General features: G+C 47.0%; 1 protein-coding gene across 2 annotated transcripts in view; it reads left to right on the forward strand.

Annotated features, from left to right (window-relative positions):
* Positions 1 to 16,354, forward strand: part of SENP1 (SUMO specific peptidase 1) — a 163,777-nt gene that overhangs the window by 79,185 nt on the left and 68,238 nt on the right. For both annotated transcript variants that reach the window (XM_069230872.1, XM_069230873.1), the window contains exon 10: positions 53 to 91. In XM_069230872.1, the coding sequence (XP_069086973.1) occupies positions 53 to 91 (39 nt within the window). The remainder of the gene's footprint in view (positions 1 to 52; positions 92 to 16,354) is intronic.

Here is a 16,354-nt window from a genome sequence, read left to right on the forward strand (position 1 = left end):
TTTTGAACCCTCCTCCGACTGTTTTACTAAAACAATTATTCATTTCCAATAGTGAACCCTTCTTTCGAGCAGAGCTCTGGATCAAAGAATTGTAAGTAGTCCGTATCACTGAAATGTTTTAGATGATTTGCGTTCTATGTTTTTGAGCTAAATGTATTCTGTACGTCCAACCTTATCCTGCTGACTGTATTTCATTAATGATAGTAAGAGTAAGTGAATTATGGTGCTCTTCCCCATAACTCAGGCCTCACTATTCAGATGCGTATTGTTTTGCGATGAAGCAGGTCAAAATAAACAGTTTTTTTAAGTAACTGTTATACAGATGCTAAGAGCATTAACCCCTTCGCTGCCAGGCCTTTTCCCACTCCTGTGCCAAGCCTCTTTTTTGGCTATTTGGGGTCTGAGCTTAGGCCTTCCTAACTTTTTGTCCACGTTAGCTACCCAGGCCAAATTTGCGTCCTTTTTTCAACATCCTCCGGATTTTAGAGGTACCCAGAGTTTGTGGGTTCCCCTTGAGGAGATCAAGAAATTAGCCAAAATACAGCTAAAATTTCTTTTAAAAACAAAAAAGAAAAATGGGGAAAAAAGGGCTGCAAAAGAAAGCTTGCAATTCATTTTTTTTTTTTTGTTTTTTTTTTTTTTGTTAATTATTTTATTTATTTTTTTAAAGGAGTCAAATTCTGATTTCAGCAAGGGGTAATTTGTGTAGATCCCTAAAGGGTTTCCTACAGAAAGTAAGAGCTAAAATAAAACAATATTGAAATTGAGGTGAAAAAAGAGCAGTTCCTGTCCACGTTGTCTTCTATAACTTTTTCCAGCTATGGCATATTTTTTAAAGCAATATACCGTTACATCTGCTGGACTCTTCTAGTTGTGGAGATATATAGGGCTTGTAGATTCATTAAGAATCCTAGGTGCCCAGAGCAAATAAAGGAGCTGCACCTTGCAATGGGTTTTCATTGCATAGCGGGTATACAGCAATTCATTTGGTGAAATGTAAAGAGCGAAAAATAGGTATCAAGGAAACCTTTATATTTCCAAATGGGGCACACGGTAAGGTGTTGAGAAGCAGTGGTTATATGCATATCTCTGAACTCCGAGGTCCCTATTCTAGCATGCGAATTACAGGGTATTTCTCAAATAGAACACACTGTCTTACATTTGGAAGGAAAAAATTTAGAGAAAGACAAGAGGCTATAACACTTGTTCTTCTATTCTGAGTTCCCCAAGTCTCCCGATAAAAAATGGTACCTCACTTGCATGGGTAGGCCTAGTGCCTGCAACAGGAAATGCCCCAAAACGCTACATGGACACATCACATTTTTACATTGACAACTGATACGTTTTTTGGAAAGTGCCTAGCTGTGGATTTTGATCTCTCGCTCAGCCGGTACCTATGAAAACCTAGCAAACCTGGACATTTCTGAAAACTACACACCTAGAGGAACCCAGGATGGGGTAACTTGTGGCGCTCTCACCAGGTTCTGTTACCCATAATCCTTAGCAAACCTCAAAATTTGGCAATAAAAAAACTTTTTCCTCACATTTCAGTGCTGAAAAGTTCTGGAATCTCAGGGGAGCCACAAACTTCCTTCGACCCAGCCTTCCCCCCACATCTTGATTAAAAATGGTACCTCACTTGTCTGGGTAGGCTAGTGCCCGCAACAGGAAATGCTCCAAAACACTACGTGGACACATCACAATTATCAAATACAAAACTACCTGCTTTTGTGGTGGGAAGGAAGGGTGGTTTGGGAGAGCACCTGTGTTTTTGGTCCTGGGTTCAGCAGCCATCTAGGGAAATCCACCAAACCCAGACATTTCTGAAATCTAGACACCCAAGGGAGTCCAAGGAGGTGTGACTTGCGTGGATTCCCCAGTGTTTTCTTACCCAGAATCCTCAGCAAACCTCAAATTTAGCTAAAAAAAAAATAATAATACATTTTTCCCACATTTCTTTGTGGGATCACTGCACCAGCACAAATTTCCTACCACACCTCACTCTGTGGGTAAAAATGATACCTCACTTGTGTAGGTGGATCAAGTGCCTGTGATAAGGAAGAACCAAAAAATGTCGAAATTAAGTGGGAACCAAAGGGGGTCCAAAAGTGCAATTTCGAAGAAAAAAAAACGTGTTTAGGCTGACAAGTGGGGCAGAATTTTTATCGGTATAGATGCGACAATTCTGGGTTGTAGAAATTTTGTTGATTCCTGCATCTTCCGGAAGGTTCTATCACAAAAATGTGGGAAAAAGTGTGATTTCAAGCAAAGTTGGAGTTTTGCAGGGAATTGCGGGTAAGAAAACGGTGCAGGGTGCATGTGAAGCACACCGCCCTGGACTCACCCAGATGTTTAGTTTTCAGATGTGTCTAGGTCTCGTAGATTTTTCTACATGGCAGCGTCCCAGAGTCCATAAAGTGCAACCCTCACCATTCCAAGTGGGACAATTTTGAGAGTTAAACAATCTCATGGGCCATATGTAAAACTAAAACCCAAGATCTTTTAGTGTGCAGGGGAAGAGCTGTTATCCCCTTCAGTTGGGGTGGGGGCATAACCTTGCCCATTCTGGTTGTTAGCCAACAGCCCACAATTTTTATTTTATTTTTAAATTCCCTGGCATCTAGTAGGATTTCTGCTTCATCCCCACGACCCCCCAACCCCCTGCCAGAGTGGATTGGGGGTAATTGCCTCATCTGCACTTTGCCCCCATTTATATGGCCATACCCCCACTTTTTTTTTTTTTTTTTAAGTCTTCCCTGGTCTCTGGTGAGCTTTCTTCTCCATTTGGCGGCAGATGGGCCTTAAAAAAAAAACAAATAGTGCGTTCGGCCCCCAAAGGGGACAGAAATGGCCAACAGTAATATGCCCCTATGGGGAGCGGCCCTTGCCCAAGGAGCTGCCCCCTCCCAAAGAAAACACACACACCAACCCCTGGTGCCTAATTGGTTTCTGCCCCCCTGGGGGCAGATCAGGCTAATAGAAATAGGGTGATCTGCTCCCAAGGGGGGTAGAAATGGCCTAAAATAAATTTGCCCACCAAGGGAGCGACCATTGCCTAAGGGGACGCTCACCATCTGTAAAAATTTAAAAAGAAATAAAAAAAATCCCTGGTGCCTAGTGGTTTCTGCTCCCCTTGGGTGCAGATCAGCCTAATTAAAATAGGCCGATCTGCAGAAATGGCCTAGTTAAAAATTGTCCCCCTTGACAAAGGGGTTTGCTCCCCTTTATTGTTTACATATACAAACTGACACAAAATCCCTGGTGTCTTGTGGGCATTTCTGCAGCCCGATTGCTTCACGATCGGGCTGCAGAAATGCTCAGAGAGACATGAAAGAAAAGAAAAAGGACCCCCCCCCCCCCCACCCCCCCCGATCGGAAGAAAAATGCTGGGCGATTTCCCCTTCCATCCCTGCCCCTTACACTAGGGCTCCCCCCTTGAGCCGGTCCCAAGACGTAATGGTTGCGTCCTCGGCACCTCAGTGCCGCAGCCAAGGATGTAAGCCTTACATTCGTGGCAGGGAAGGGTTTAAATAGAAAAGCAGAGAACACAACATTAACAATAAAGATCCTAAAATAAAATGGGGGTAAGTTCAGTATCAAATTGACACGCCCAGTGCATGTAATATTTTCTTTATCTTAATTCTGTCATATTGTCTTTTCGTTGCAAGTATTCTGAAACTGTGATCTCTCAGCTTCAAACCCAAGAAGCCTACTGTTGTGTTATTGCATTGCATTGTTACATGCATTATTATTCCTCATTACTTATTTTCTGTATTTGTATACTGTGCTGAGACAGGTAATGCTTTCTATGCGTTGTACAAGAAAAGCAAAATAGAAATTCCAGCACTAAGACACTGAAATGTGAACGAAAGAAAATACATAATTCATGTCTACTGATAACACAAAATAAGTACTTTTCAGAGCTCCAGAGAGATACTTCAAAGAAGCAGACCATGCTTGCATTTCCTTTTTGTTTGTGAAATTCATAATCAGAATGAGGCAACGTTTTGTAGGCTGAAAATGGGAGTGGGGAGGGGGCTCCATCTCAATCTTCAAGCAACTGCAGTTCCTCCTTGATCTATTCAGCTTTGCGTTAAAAAATATTGCTTGCACACCAAGTTTGACAAGGTACTTGGCTAGATGTTACTTCCTGGTTGAAATCTACCTGAAGCCTGCTTTCTTATGATGTAATGAGGGAAATATCCACACCGCAAGTTTAATGCATGAACAATATTACACACCGGCTGGCAAAGGGATACGCTGTACAATTTTAAACCATGCTTATTAAAACTTAGTGTATGTTCTTGCCAGCTATCTGCTTTTAAAGCTGCATTTAGATGAATTGTGATCCACCTGATTGTCCAGATACAAGTAAGAGAGCATAATGTTTCAGCAGTTGGGGAAATAGAAGACACATCAGCAGGTGTTTTTTTTTTTTTTTTTCTCTCTACCCGTCACTGCTGGCAATCATTTCTGGCAAAAGGCAACAGAGTACACAGTGATGGCTGTGTTTAGTGCTCCAAACCAAACTACTTTTTAGCCTGCAACCACTATCTCTAATTTCTGAACTCCACAGCAGTGTTTATAGTACATGCAAAATTACACTTATCTCAGAGCTGTGTGGCAGCAGAGAGGTGACATGGTCAAGGTGTACAAATCACAGATTTAAAAAAAACAAATGCATCAACTTCCCTTGTTCACCTTGAGCCAACACACGTTTTCCTGCAATATTTTCTCACACTATATCCTGTTTATCTTCTTGTCTTTGCATTAATAGTTTGTTTGCAAATTTTTCCTACTCTCTGTATCTTTTACAGTGTATGGTTGTTACACCCATGATTTTTAACTGATGTTACGGTCCCTATTAGAAGGAAGGAAGAAAGAAAGGACATAGGACGGAAAGAGAGCTGGAATGTTGACAAGAAAAGGGAAGAGGGTAGGGAAGAAATATGGGAGAGAGTACAAGCTGCCACCCATGAAAAATAAAAGTAAAAAGAGAGTGGGGAGTAGATGGAAAAGAGTTTTAGTTCTGGGAAGGTAAAGAGAGCTTGCAAGGTCTGTCCTCAACCAGATAACGTGGAGGCAAAAAGAAAGCTCAGTGTAAGCAGGCAGTTAGGGACACTAAAAGGAAGGGGGCACAATGAGGTATCGAGCTAATATAGAAAGTATTCGAGAAACAGCTGATGATGAGGTGAGAGCAGAAGAGGCAGTGGCTCATGAAGCACTAAAACAAAAAAGCCAGAAATAGAAGGGGAAAGCCATAGAGAGAAAAGGATGAATACGTTGGTAATAAAAATCCACCTATGAAAGTTTAGTGATGAAAGGCATTATGGGTTCTTAACCTTAGTGAGAGCCATTCATCTTGAAATATTGAAGTAAATGCATATATATATATATATATATATATATATATATATATATATATATATATATATATATATATATTCGATGGCATGTGTAGCTGCAGATACACATGCTGTGCATTATCCTGCCATCTAGTGTTGGGCTCGGAGTGTTACAAGTTGTTTTTCTTCGAAGAAGTCTTTTCGATTCATGAGACCGAGAGACTCCTCCCTTTCAGCTCCATTGCGCATGGGCGTCGACTCCATCTTAGATTGTTTTCTTTCCGCCATCGTGTTCGGACGTGTTCCTCTTCGCTCCGTATTTCGGTTCGGAAAAGATAGTTATCCATCGGAAAATTCGACTGTATTGTTTGCGCTCGGTACCGGGTTAGTGCTAGTACATCGACACGAAGAAAGAAGAGCTCCGGTGGCCCTTCGGGGCTTCCACTCCTCGGCGGGGCCTGGTCGGCCCGACCGCGTCCATCTTCAAACCTCATGGACCAGACCCCCTTCCGCTTCTGCCCCAACTGCCACGCAAATTATCCTTATACAGACCAACACTTGGTCTGTAATCTGTGTTTGTCCCCCGAACACAAAGAGGATACTTGCGAGGCCTGTCGGGCATTTCGATCCAAGAAGACACTGCGGGATAGAAGAGCTCGAAGACTTCAGATGGCGTTGACAACAGCCGGGCACACCGACGTCGAAGAAAAGGAGAGAATCTCCATTCGGGATTCGGACTCAGACGAGTCCGAGAGCGAGCAGCCGAAGACGCAACAAACCGTGAGTAAACCAGCCCCGGTAAAAACTCACACCAAAATAATGAAGGCCAAGGGGACGCCACCGCCAACAGGTCATGGCTTAACCCGAAAACACGGTGACCAAACATCGGCACCAAAAAAGGCCTCCCAGCAGCCGAAGACATCAGACTCCGGTCGAGATACCGGCTCCGACCAGACTCGGCACAGAGAGTTTGGCACCCTGTAAAGAAATGGCTCCCTGTTGCAGTTACCCCCCACTTTTTGCCTGATACTGATGCTGACTTGACTGAGAAGAGTGCTGGGACCCTGCTAACCAGGCCCCAGCACCAGTGTTCCTTCACCTAAAATGTACCATTGTATCCACAATTGGCACACCCTGGCATTCAGATAAGTCCCTTGTAACTGGTACTTCTAGTACCAAGGGCCCTGATGCCAAGGAAGGTCTCTAAGGGCTGCAGCATGTCTTATGCCACCCTAGAGACCCCTCACACAGCACAGACACACTGCTTACAAGCCTGTGTGTGCTAGTGAGAACAAAATGAGTAAGTCGACATGGCACTCCCCTCAGGGTGCCATGCCAGCCTCTCACTGCCTATGCAGTATAGGTAAGACACCCCTCTAGCAGGCCTTACAGCCCTAAGGCAGGGTGCACTATACCATAGGTGAGGGTACCAGTGCATGAGCATGGTACCCCTACAGTGTCTAAACAAAACCTTAGACATTGTAAGTGCAGGGTAGCCATAAGAGTATATGGTCTGGGAGTCTGTCAAACACGAACTCCACAGCACCATAATGGCTACACTGAAAACTGGGAAGTTTGGTATCAAACTTCTCAGCACAATAAATGCACACTGATGCCAGTGTACATTTTATTGTAAAATACACCACAGAGGGCACCTTAGAGGTGCCCCCTGAAACTTAACCGACTGTCTGTGTAGGCTGACTAGTTCCAGCAGCCTGCCACACCAGAGACATGTTGCTGGCCCCATGGGGAGAGTGCCTTTGTCACTCTGAGGCCAGTAACAAAGCCTGCACTGGGTGGAGATGCTAACACCTCCCCCAGGCAGGAGCTGTGACACCTGGCGGTGAGCCTCAAAGGCTCACCCCTTTGTCACAGCCCAGCAGGGCACTCCAGCTTAGTGGAGTTGCCCGCCCCCTCCGGCCACGGCCCCCACTTTTGGCGGCAAGGCTGGAGGGAACAAAGAAAGCAACAAGGAGGAGTCACTGGCCAGTCAGGACAGCCCCTAAGGTGTCCTGAGCTGAGGTGACTCTGACTTTTAGAAATCCTCCATCTTGCAGATGGAGGATTCCCCCAATAGGGTTAGGATTGTGACCCCCTCCCCTTGGGAGGAGGCACAAAGAGGGTGTACCCACCCTCAGGGCTAGTAGCCATTGGCTACTAACCCCCCAGACCTAAACACGCCCTTAAATTTAGTATTTAAGGGCTACCCTGAACCCTAGAAAATTAGATTCCTGCAACTACAAGAAGAAGGACTGCCTAGCTGAAAACCCCTGCAGAGGAAGACCAGAAGACGACAACTGCCTTGGCTCCAGAAACTCACCGGCCTGTCTCCTGCCTTCCAAAGATCCTGCTCCAGCGACGCCTTCCAAAGGGACCAGCGACCTCGACATCCTCTGAGGACTGCCCCTGCTTCGAAAAGACAAGAAACTCCCGAGGACAGCGGACCTGCTCCAAGAAAGGCTGCAACTTTGTTTCCAGCAGCCTTGAAAGAACCCTGCAAGCTCCCCGCAAGAAGCGTGAGACTTGCAACACTGCACCCGGCGACCCCGACTCGGCTGGTGGAGATCCAACACCTCAGGAGGGACCCCAGGACTACTCTGATTCTGTGAGTACCAAAACCTGTCCCCCCTGAGTTCCCACAGCGCCGCCTGCAGAGGGAATCCCGAGGCTTCCCCTGACCGCGACTCTTTGAATCCAAAGTCCCGACGCCTGGGAGAGACCCTGCACCCGCAGCCCCCAGGACCTGAAGGACCGGACTTTCACTGGAGAAGTGACCCCCAGGAGTCCCTCTCCCTTGCCCAAGTGGAGGTTTCCCCGAGGAACCCCCCCCTTGCCTGCCTGCAGCGCTGAAGAGATCCCGAGATCTCTCATAGACTAACATTGCGAACCCGACGCCTGTTTCTACACTGCACCCGGCCGCCCCCGCGCTGCTGAGGGTGAAATTTCTGTGTGGACTTGTGTCCCCCCCGGTGCCCTACAAAACCCCCCTGGTCTGCCCTCCGAAGACGCGGGTACTTACCTGCAAGCAGACCGGAACCGGGGCACCCCCTTCTCTCCATTCTAGCCTATGTGTTTTGGGCACCACTTTGAACTCTGCACCTGACCGGCCCTGAGCTGCTGGTGTGGTGACTTTGGGGTTGCTCTGAACCCCCAACGGTGGGCTACCTTGGACCAAGAACTGAACCCTGTAAGTGTCTTACTTACCTGGTAAAACTAACCAAAACTTACCTCCCCTAGGAACTGTGAAAATTGCACTAAGTGTCCACTTTTAAAACAGCTATTTGTCAATAACTTGAAAAGTATACATGCAATTTTTATGATTTAAAGTTCCTAAAGTACTTACCTGCAATACCTTGCAAATGAGATATTACATGTAGAATTTGAACCTGTGGTTCTTAAAATAAACTAAGAAAAGATATTTTTCTATACAAAAACCTATTGGCTGGATTTGTCTCTGAGTGTGTGTACCTCATTTATTGTCTATGTGTATGTACAACAAATGCTTAACACTACTCCTTGGATAAGCCTACTGCTCGACCACACTACCACAAAATAGAGCATTAGTATTATCTATTTTTACCACTATTTTACCTCTAAGGGGAACCCTTGGACTCTGTGCATGCTATTCCTTACTTTGAAATAGCACATACAGAGCCAACTTCCTACATTGGTGGATCAGCGGTGGGGTACAAGACTTTGCATTTGCTGGACTACTCAGCCAATACCTGATCACACGACAAATTCCAAAATTGTCATTAGAAATTCATTTTTGCAATTTGAAATTTTTCTAAATTCTTAAAAGTCCTGCTAGGGCCTTGTGTGTTAAGTCCCTGTTTAGCATTGTCTTTTAGAGTTTAAAAGTTTGAAATTAGATTCTAGAAACAGTTTTAGATTCTTTAAAAAGTCTTCCAACTTTTAGCAAAATAATGTCTGATACAGAGATGAATGTGGTGGAACTCGACACCACACCTTACCTCCATCTTAAGATGAGGGAGCTAAGGTCTCTCTGTAATATCAAAAAAATAACCATTGGCTCCAGACCTACCAAAATTCAGCTCCAGGAGCTGTTGGCAGAGTTTGAAAAAGCCAACCCCTCTGAGGATGACTTCACAGAGGAAGAAATTAGTGACTTAGAGGGCAATTCCCCCCTTCCAGTCCTAAATAGGGAGACCAGGGCCTCTCAAGCCCTGTCTCCAAAAATGATAGTCAGAAATGTTGCTTCCCTCACAGGAGGGTCCAGCATTTCTGAAATCACTGAGGATGCTCTCAGTGAAGATGACCCCCTGTTAGCCAGGATGGTCAAAAGATTGGCTTTGGAAAAGCAGCTCCTAGCCATAGAAAGGGAAAGAAAAGAGATGGGCCTAGGTCCCATCGATGGTGGCAGCAACTTAAATAGGGTCAGAGATTCTCCTGACATCCTAAAAATCCCCAAAGGGATTGTAACAAAATATGAAGATGGTGATGACATCACCAAATGGTTCACAGCTTTTGAGAGGGCTTGTGTAACCAGAAAAGTAAACAGATCTCACTGGGGTGCTCTCCTTTGGGAAATGTTCACTGGAAAGTGTAGGGATAGACTCCTCACACTCTCTGGAAAAGATGCAGAATCTTATGACCTCATGAAGGGTACCCTGATTGAGGGCTTTGGATTCTCCACTGAGGAGTATAGAATTAGATTCAGGGGGGCTCAAAAATCCTCGAGCCAGACCTGGGTTGATTTTGTAGACTACTCAGTAAAAACACTAGATGGTTGGTTAACTGGAAATGAAGTGTGTGACTATGTTGGGCTTTATAATTTGTTTATGAAAGAACACATTTTAAGTAACTGCTTCAATGAAAAGTTGCATCAGTATCTGGTAGACCTAGGTCCAATTTCTCCCCAAGAATTGGGAAAGAAGGCAGACCACTGGGTCAAGACTAGGGTAACCAAAACTTCCACTGGGGGTGACCAAAAGAAAGGGGTTGCAAAAACTCCCCAGGAGAAAGTGGGTGACACTAGAAACAAAGAAAAAGAGTCCTCTGTAGGCCCCCAAAAACCAGAACAGGTGGGTGGGCCCCAAGACACAACCCAAAACAAAGGTGGGTACCAGGGTAAGAACTGGGATGCCACTAAGGCATGGTGCCACAACTGTAAACAGTCTGGGCACCACACCAAGGACACTTCTTGTCCCAAAAACAAACCCCAGAACAAAATTCCAGGGGTAACCAGTGTAGCCATGGGAGATGACTCCTCAGATGAGGAGGTCTTCATAGCCTTCAACTGGAAACAGGGCCCAACAGGTGAGTTGGAGATTCCAGAGGGAAGTAGACACTTCCACCACCTACTGGTGAATGGAATCCCAACCACTGCCCTGAGAGACACTTGTGCCAGTCACACTATTGTGCATGACAGGCTGGTGCTCTCAAACCAGTACATCCCAGGTGAGACTGCCAGGGTAAGAGTTAGCCTAGACAGGGTCACTAAGAGGCCTGTGGCTTTAGTACCCATAGAAGTGGGTGGCACTCTTAGCTGGAGAAGGGTAGTAGTCAGTACAGACCTCCCCCTTGATTGTCTCCTTGGAAATGACTACCCAGAGGTTAGTCAGAGCCCAAGAGAGGAACTGGTCCAGTGCCAGTCCTCTCCCAAGGATTCTGGAAGTCCTGCCTCTGCAGTAAATGCAAGCAGGCCCCAGAAGAAGAAGAAAAGAAAACAGAGTAGGAAGGGTGGACAACCTTTAGCCAAGGTTACAGCAAGCCAAGGAGATTCTGCTCCAGTAGGGGAGAACTCCAAAAATGGCCCTGATAAAGTCCAACCTGACCCACAAGAAGTCCTGGCTAGTCAGGCAACTGTTAAACCTGAGTGGGTGGCTCCTCAGCTAACAGAAGAAAGAGTGGAAGAAGGGTGTTTACTACAAGATGTGGTAACCCCCCACTCTAATACAGCAGACAGGCAACCTGAACCCAAAGAGGCCTGTAACTTAGCCCCTTCCCTTGTAGGTGAAGAGCTAAAGGTGTGGTTCTGGGCACTGACAGCTGTCAGTGGCCTCTGCTGGGTGTTAGCCTTTATGGCTGCACTATCCTTAGCATGGTGGTCTGACCCCATGCCAAATAGCAAGTTAGGCCCCCTGACCCTATTGGTCATGGTGGGGTTACTCTAGCTCTGGGTAACCTCTCTGGGTAAGCTAGGGGTAACCCTGGCCAAGATAAGGTTAGCAGAGGTGGATACCTCTAAGACCAAAATAGAAAGAATGGGTGGAGACATTGAAGAGGCAGACAAGAGGCAATTCAGACTAGGTCCTATCACTGTGGAAGTAGGTCAGTTCCCCAAAGGGAATGACCTGAACAGAAGGATGTAAGGCAGAGTAGGCCCTGCAACTAACCAGCCTATTTCTCCTACTCTTCCTCGCCTGACAGACTAGGAAGACTCTCCCAGCTTGGGCTGAGTCTCCTGGCCTGTGGGCTGGGGGGGGCTTGTGTAAAGAAATGGCTCCCTGTTGCAGTTACCCCCCACTTTTTGCCTGATACTGATGCTGACTTGACTGAGAAGAGTGCTGGGACCCTGCTAACCAGGCCCCAGCACCAGTGTTCCTTCACCTAAAATGTACCATTGTATCCACAATTGGCACACCCTGGCATTCAGATAAGTCCCTTGTAACTGGTACTTCTAGTACCAAGGGCCCTGATGCCAAGGAAGGTCTCTAAGGGCTGCAGCATGTCTTATGCCACCCTAGAGACCCCTCACACAGCACAGACACACTGCTTACAAGCCTGTGTGTGCTAGTGAGAACAAAATGAGTAAGTCGACATGGCACTCCCCTCAGGGTGCCATGCCAGCCTCTCACTGCCTATGCAGTATAGGTAAGACACCCCTCTAGCAGGCCTTACAGCCCTAAGGCAGGGTGCACTATACCATAGGTGAGGGTACCAGTGCATGAGCATGGTACCCCTACAGTGTCTAAACAAAACCTTAGACATTGTAAGTGCAGGGTAGCCATAAGAGTATATGGTCTGGGAGTCTGTCAAACACGAACTCCACAGCACCATAATGGCTACACTGAAAACTGGGAAGTTTGGTATCAAACTTCTCAGCACAATAAATGCACACTGATGCCAGTGTACATTTTATTGTAAAATACACCACAGAGGGCACCTTAGAGGTGCCCCCTGAAACTTAACCGACTGTCTGTGTAGGCTGACTAGTTCCAGCAGCCTGCCACACCAGAGACATGTTGCTGGCCCCATGGGGAGAGTGCCTTTGTCACTCTGAGGCCAGTAACAAAGCCTGCACTGGGTGGAGATGCTAACACCTCCCCCAGGCAGGAGCTGTGACACCTGGCGGTGAGCCTCAAAGGCTCACCCCTTTGTCACAGCCCAGCAGGGCACTCCAGCTTAGTGGAGTTGCCCGCCCCCTCCGGCCACGGCCCCCACTTTTGGCGGCAAGGCTGGAGGGAACAAAGAAAGCAACAAGGAGGAGTCACTGGCCAGTCAGGACAGCCCCTAAGGTGTCCTGAGCTGAGGTGACTCTGACTTTTAGAAATCCTCCATCTTGCAGATGGAGGATTCCCCCAATAGGGTTAGGATTGTGACCCCCTCCCCTTGGGAGGAGGCACAAAGAGGGTGTACCCACCCTCAGGGCTAGTAGCCATTGGCTACTAACCCCCCAGACCTAAACACGCCCTTAAATTTAGTATTTAAGGGCTACCCTGAACCCTAGAAAATTAGATTCCTGCAACTACAAGAAGAAGGACTGCCTAGCTGAAAACCCCTGCAGAGGAAGACCAGAAGACGACAACTGCCTTGGCTCCAGAAACTCACCGGCCTGTCTCCTGCCTTCCAAAGATCCTGCTCCAGCGACGCCTTCCAAAGGGACCAGCGACCTCGACATCCTCTGAGGACTGCCCCTGCTTCGAAAAGACAAGAAACTCCCGAGGACAGCGGACCTGCTCCAAGAAAGGCTGCAACTTTGTTTCCAGCAGCCTTGAAAGAACCCTGCAAGCTCCCCGCAAGAAGCGTGAGACTTGCAACACTGCACCCGGCGACCCCGACTCGGCTGGTGGAGATCCAACACCTCAGGAGGGACCCCAGGACTACTCTGATACTGTGAGTACCAAAACCTGTCCCCCCTGAGTTCCCACAGCGCCGCCTGCAGAGGGAATCCCGAGGCTTCCCCTGACCGCGACTCTTTGAATCCAAAGTCCCGACGCCTGGGAGAGACCCTGCACCCGCAGCCCCCAGGACCTGAAGGACCGGACTTTCACTGGAGAAGTGACCCCCAGGAGTCCCTCTCCCTTGCCCAAGTGGAGGTTTCCCCGAGGAACCCCCCCCTTGCCTGCCTGCAGCGCTGAAGAGATCCCGAGATCTCTCATAGACTAACATTGCGAACCCGACGCCTGTTTCTACACTGCACCCGGCCGCCCCCGCGCTGCTGAGGGTGAAATTTCTGTGTGGACTTGTGTCCCCCCCGGTGCCCTACAAAACCCCCCTGGTCTGCCCTCCGAAGACGCGGGTACTTACCTGCAAGCAGACCGGAACCGGGGCACCCCCTTCTCTCCATTCTAGCCTATGTGTTTTGGGCACCACTTTGAACTCTGCACCTGACCGGCCCTGAGCTGCTGGTGTGGTGACTTTGGGGTTGCTCTGAACCCCCAACGGTGGGCTACCTTGGACCAAGAACTGAACCCTGTAAGTGTCTTACTTACCTGGTAAAACTAACCAAAACTTACCTCCCCTAGGAACTGTGAAAATTGCACTAAGTGTCCACTTTTAAAACAGCTATTTGTCAATAACTTGAAAAGTATACATGCAATTTTTATGATTTAAAGTTCCTAAAGTACTTACCTGCAATACCTTTCAAATGAGATATTACATGTAGAATTTGAACCTGTGGTTCTTAAAATAAACTAAGAAAAGATATTTTTCTATACAAAAACCTATTGGCTGGATTTGTCTCTGAGTGTGTGTACCTCATTTATTGTCTATGTGTATGTACAACAAATGCTTAACACTACTCCTTGGATAAGCCTACTGCTCGACCACACTACCACAAAATAGAGCATTAGTATTATCTATTTTTACCACTATTTTACCTCTAAGGGGAACCCTTGGACTCTGTGCATGCTATTCCTTACTTTGAAATAGCACATACAGAGCCAACTTCCTACACACCCCGAAAGTCAAAAAGGTTTCCTCGGATCCAAAAAAGACTGTCGAAAAGATTTTGGTGCCGAAACATGCAGCCTCGGAGCCGAAACAAAGCTCCTATACAGAGGAACAAGGCCTTTCCACACAATTACAAAGTCACAGAATTGAACAAGAACTGGGCATGGGAGAGCCAGACCATACCCAGAGGAGGCTCCATATACAAAAAGACACAGGGAAAATCAGAACTCTTCATCCAATAAAGATGAAGCGGAATCTCGCATTCCAAGAGGCGGAAATGCAGCCAAAGGCGAAAGTGGCTAAAGAAAAAACACCACCACAGTTTTCTCCACAACAATCGCCAACACAGTCGCCACATCTGTCCCCGGTAGCAACACCCCCAATGATGCAGTCACCAACACACACAGGGATGAGCCAAGATGACCCGGATGCATGGGATTTGTATGATGCACCGGTATCAGACAATAGTCCTAATTGCTACCCGGCAAGGCCTTCACCACCTGAGGACAGTACTGCTTACATGCAAGTGGTTTCCAGGGCAGCTACATTTCATAATGTAGCATTGCATGCAGAGCCCATGGAAGATGACTTCTTGTTCAACACCCTGTCATCTACGCACAGCCAATACCAAAGCTTGCCAATGCTGCCAGGCATGTTAATACACGTCAAACAGGAGTTTCAGGACCAAATTCAAAGGCAGAGCCATCACGCCTAGGGTGGAGAAGAAATATAAACTTCCCCCTAATGACCCTGTATACATCACACAACAGTTAACTCCTGATTCGGTGGTAGTAAGAGCAGCCCTGAAAAGGGCAAACTCACAAACTTCTGGAGACGCACCACCGCCCGACAAAGAAAGTTGGAAATCCGATGCAGCAGACAAGAGGGTGGCGGCACAGGCAGCCAATCAGTGGCGAATTGACCATTCTCAAGCTCTACTGGCAAGATACGACAGGGCACATTGGGATGAAATGCAACATCTCATTCAACACCTTTCTAAAGAATTCCAGAAACGTGCCCAACAGGTTGTCGAGGAGGGCCAAACTATCTCCAACAACCAAATAAGGTCGGCTATGGACTCAGCAGACACGGCGGCCAGGACAGTAAACCCAGCGGTAACCGTTCGGAGACACGCATGGCTACGGACCTCCGGATTTAAGCCCAAAATTCAGCAGGCTGTGCTGAATATGCCTTTCAATGAACAACAGTTATTTGGGCCAGAGGTGGATACGGCGATAGAAAAACTGAAAAAAGACACAGACATGGCCAAAGGCATGGGCGTGCTCTACTCCCCACATAGCAGAGGCACTTTTAGGAAGCCGCACTTTAGAGGGGGGTTTCGGGCCCAAACGACAGAGCCTTCCACCTCACAAGTCAGACCCACATATCAGGGCCAGTATCAGAGAGGAGGTTTTCGAGGACAATATAGGGGTGGACAGTTCCCTAAAACAAGAGGGAAATTCCAGAGCCCAAAAACCCCACAAACCAAATAGTGACTACAATGTCACAAACCCCCACCACACAACACCAGTGGGGGGGGAGACTTACAGATTATTACCACAACTGGGAACACATAACTACGGACACGTGGGTCCTAGCCATTATCCAACATGGTTATTGCATAGAATTCCTACATTTGCCACCAGATGTGCCTCCAAGAGCACACAATATGTCCAAACAACACTTAGACCTGTTACAACTAGAAGTCCAAGCATTGTTACAAAAAGAAGCAATAGAACTAGTACCCAACCATCAAAAAGGAACAGGTGTTTACTCCCTGTACTTCGTAATTCCAAAAAAGGACAAAACACTGAGACTCATATTAGACCTCAGAACACTGAATCTTTACATCAAATCAGATTACTTTCACA

Source organism: Pleurodeles waltl, chromosome 4_2 (assembly GCF_031143425.1).
Source record: "Pleurodeles waltl isolate 20211129_DDA chromosome 4_2, aPleWal1.hap1.20221129, whole genome shotgun sequence".
NCBI lineage: Eukaryota > Metazoa > Chordata > Amphibia > Caudata > Salamandridae > Pleurodeles > Pleurodeles waltl.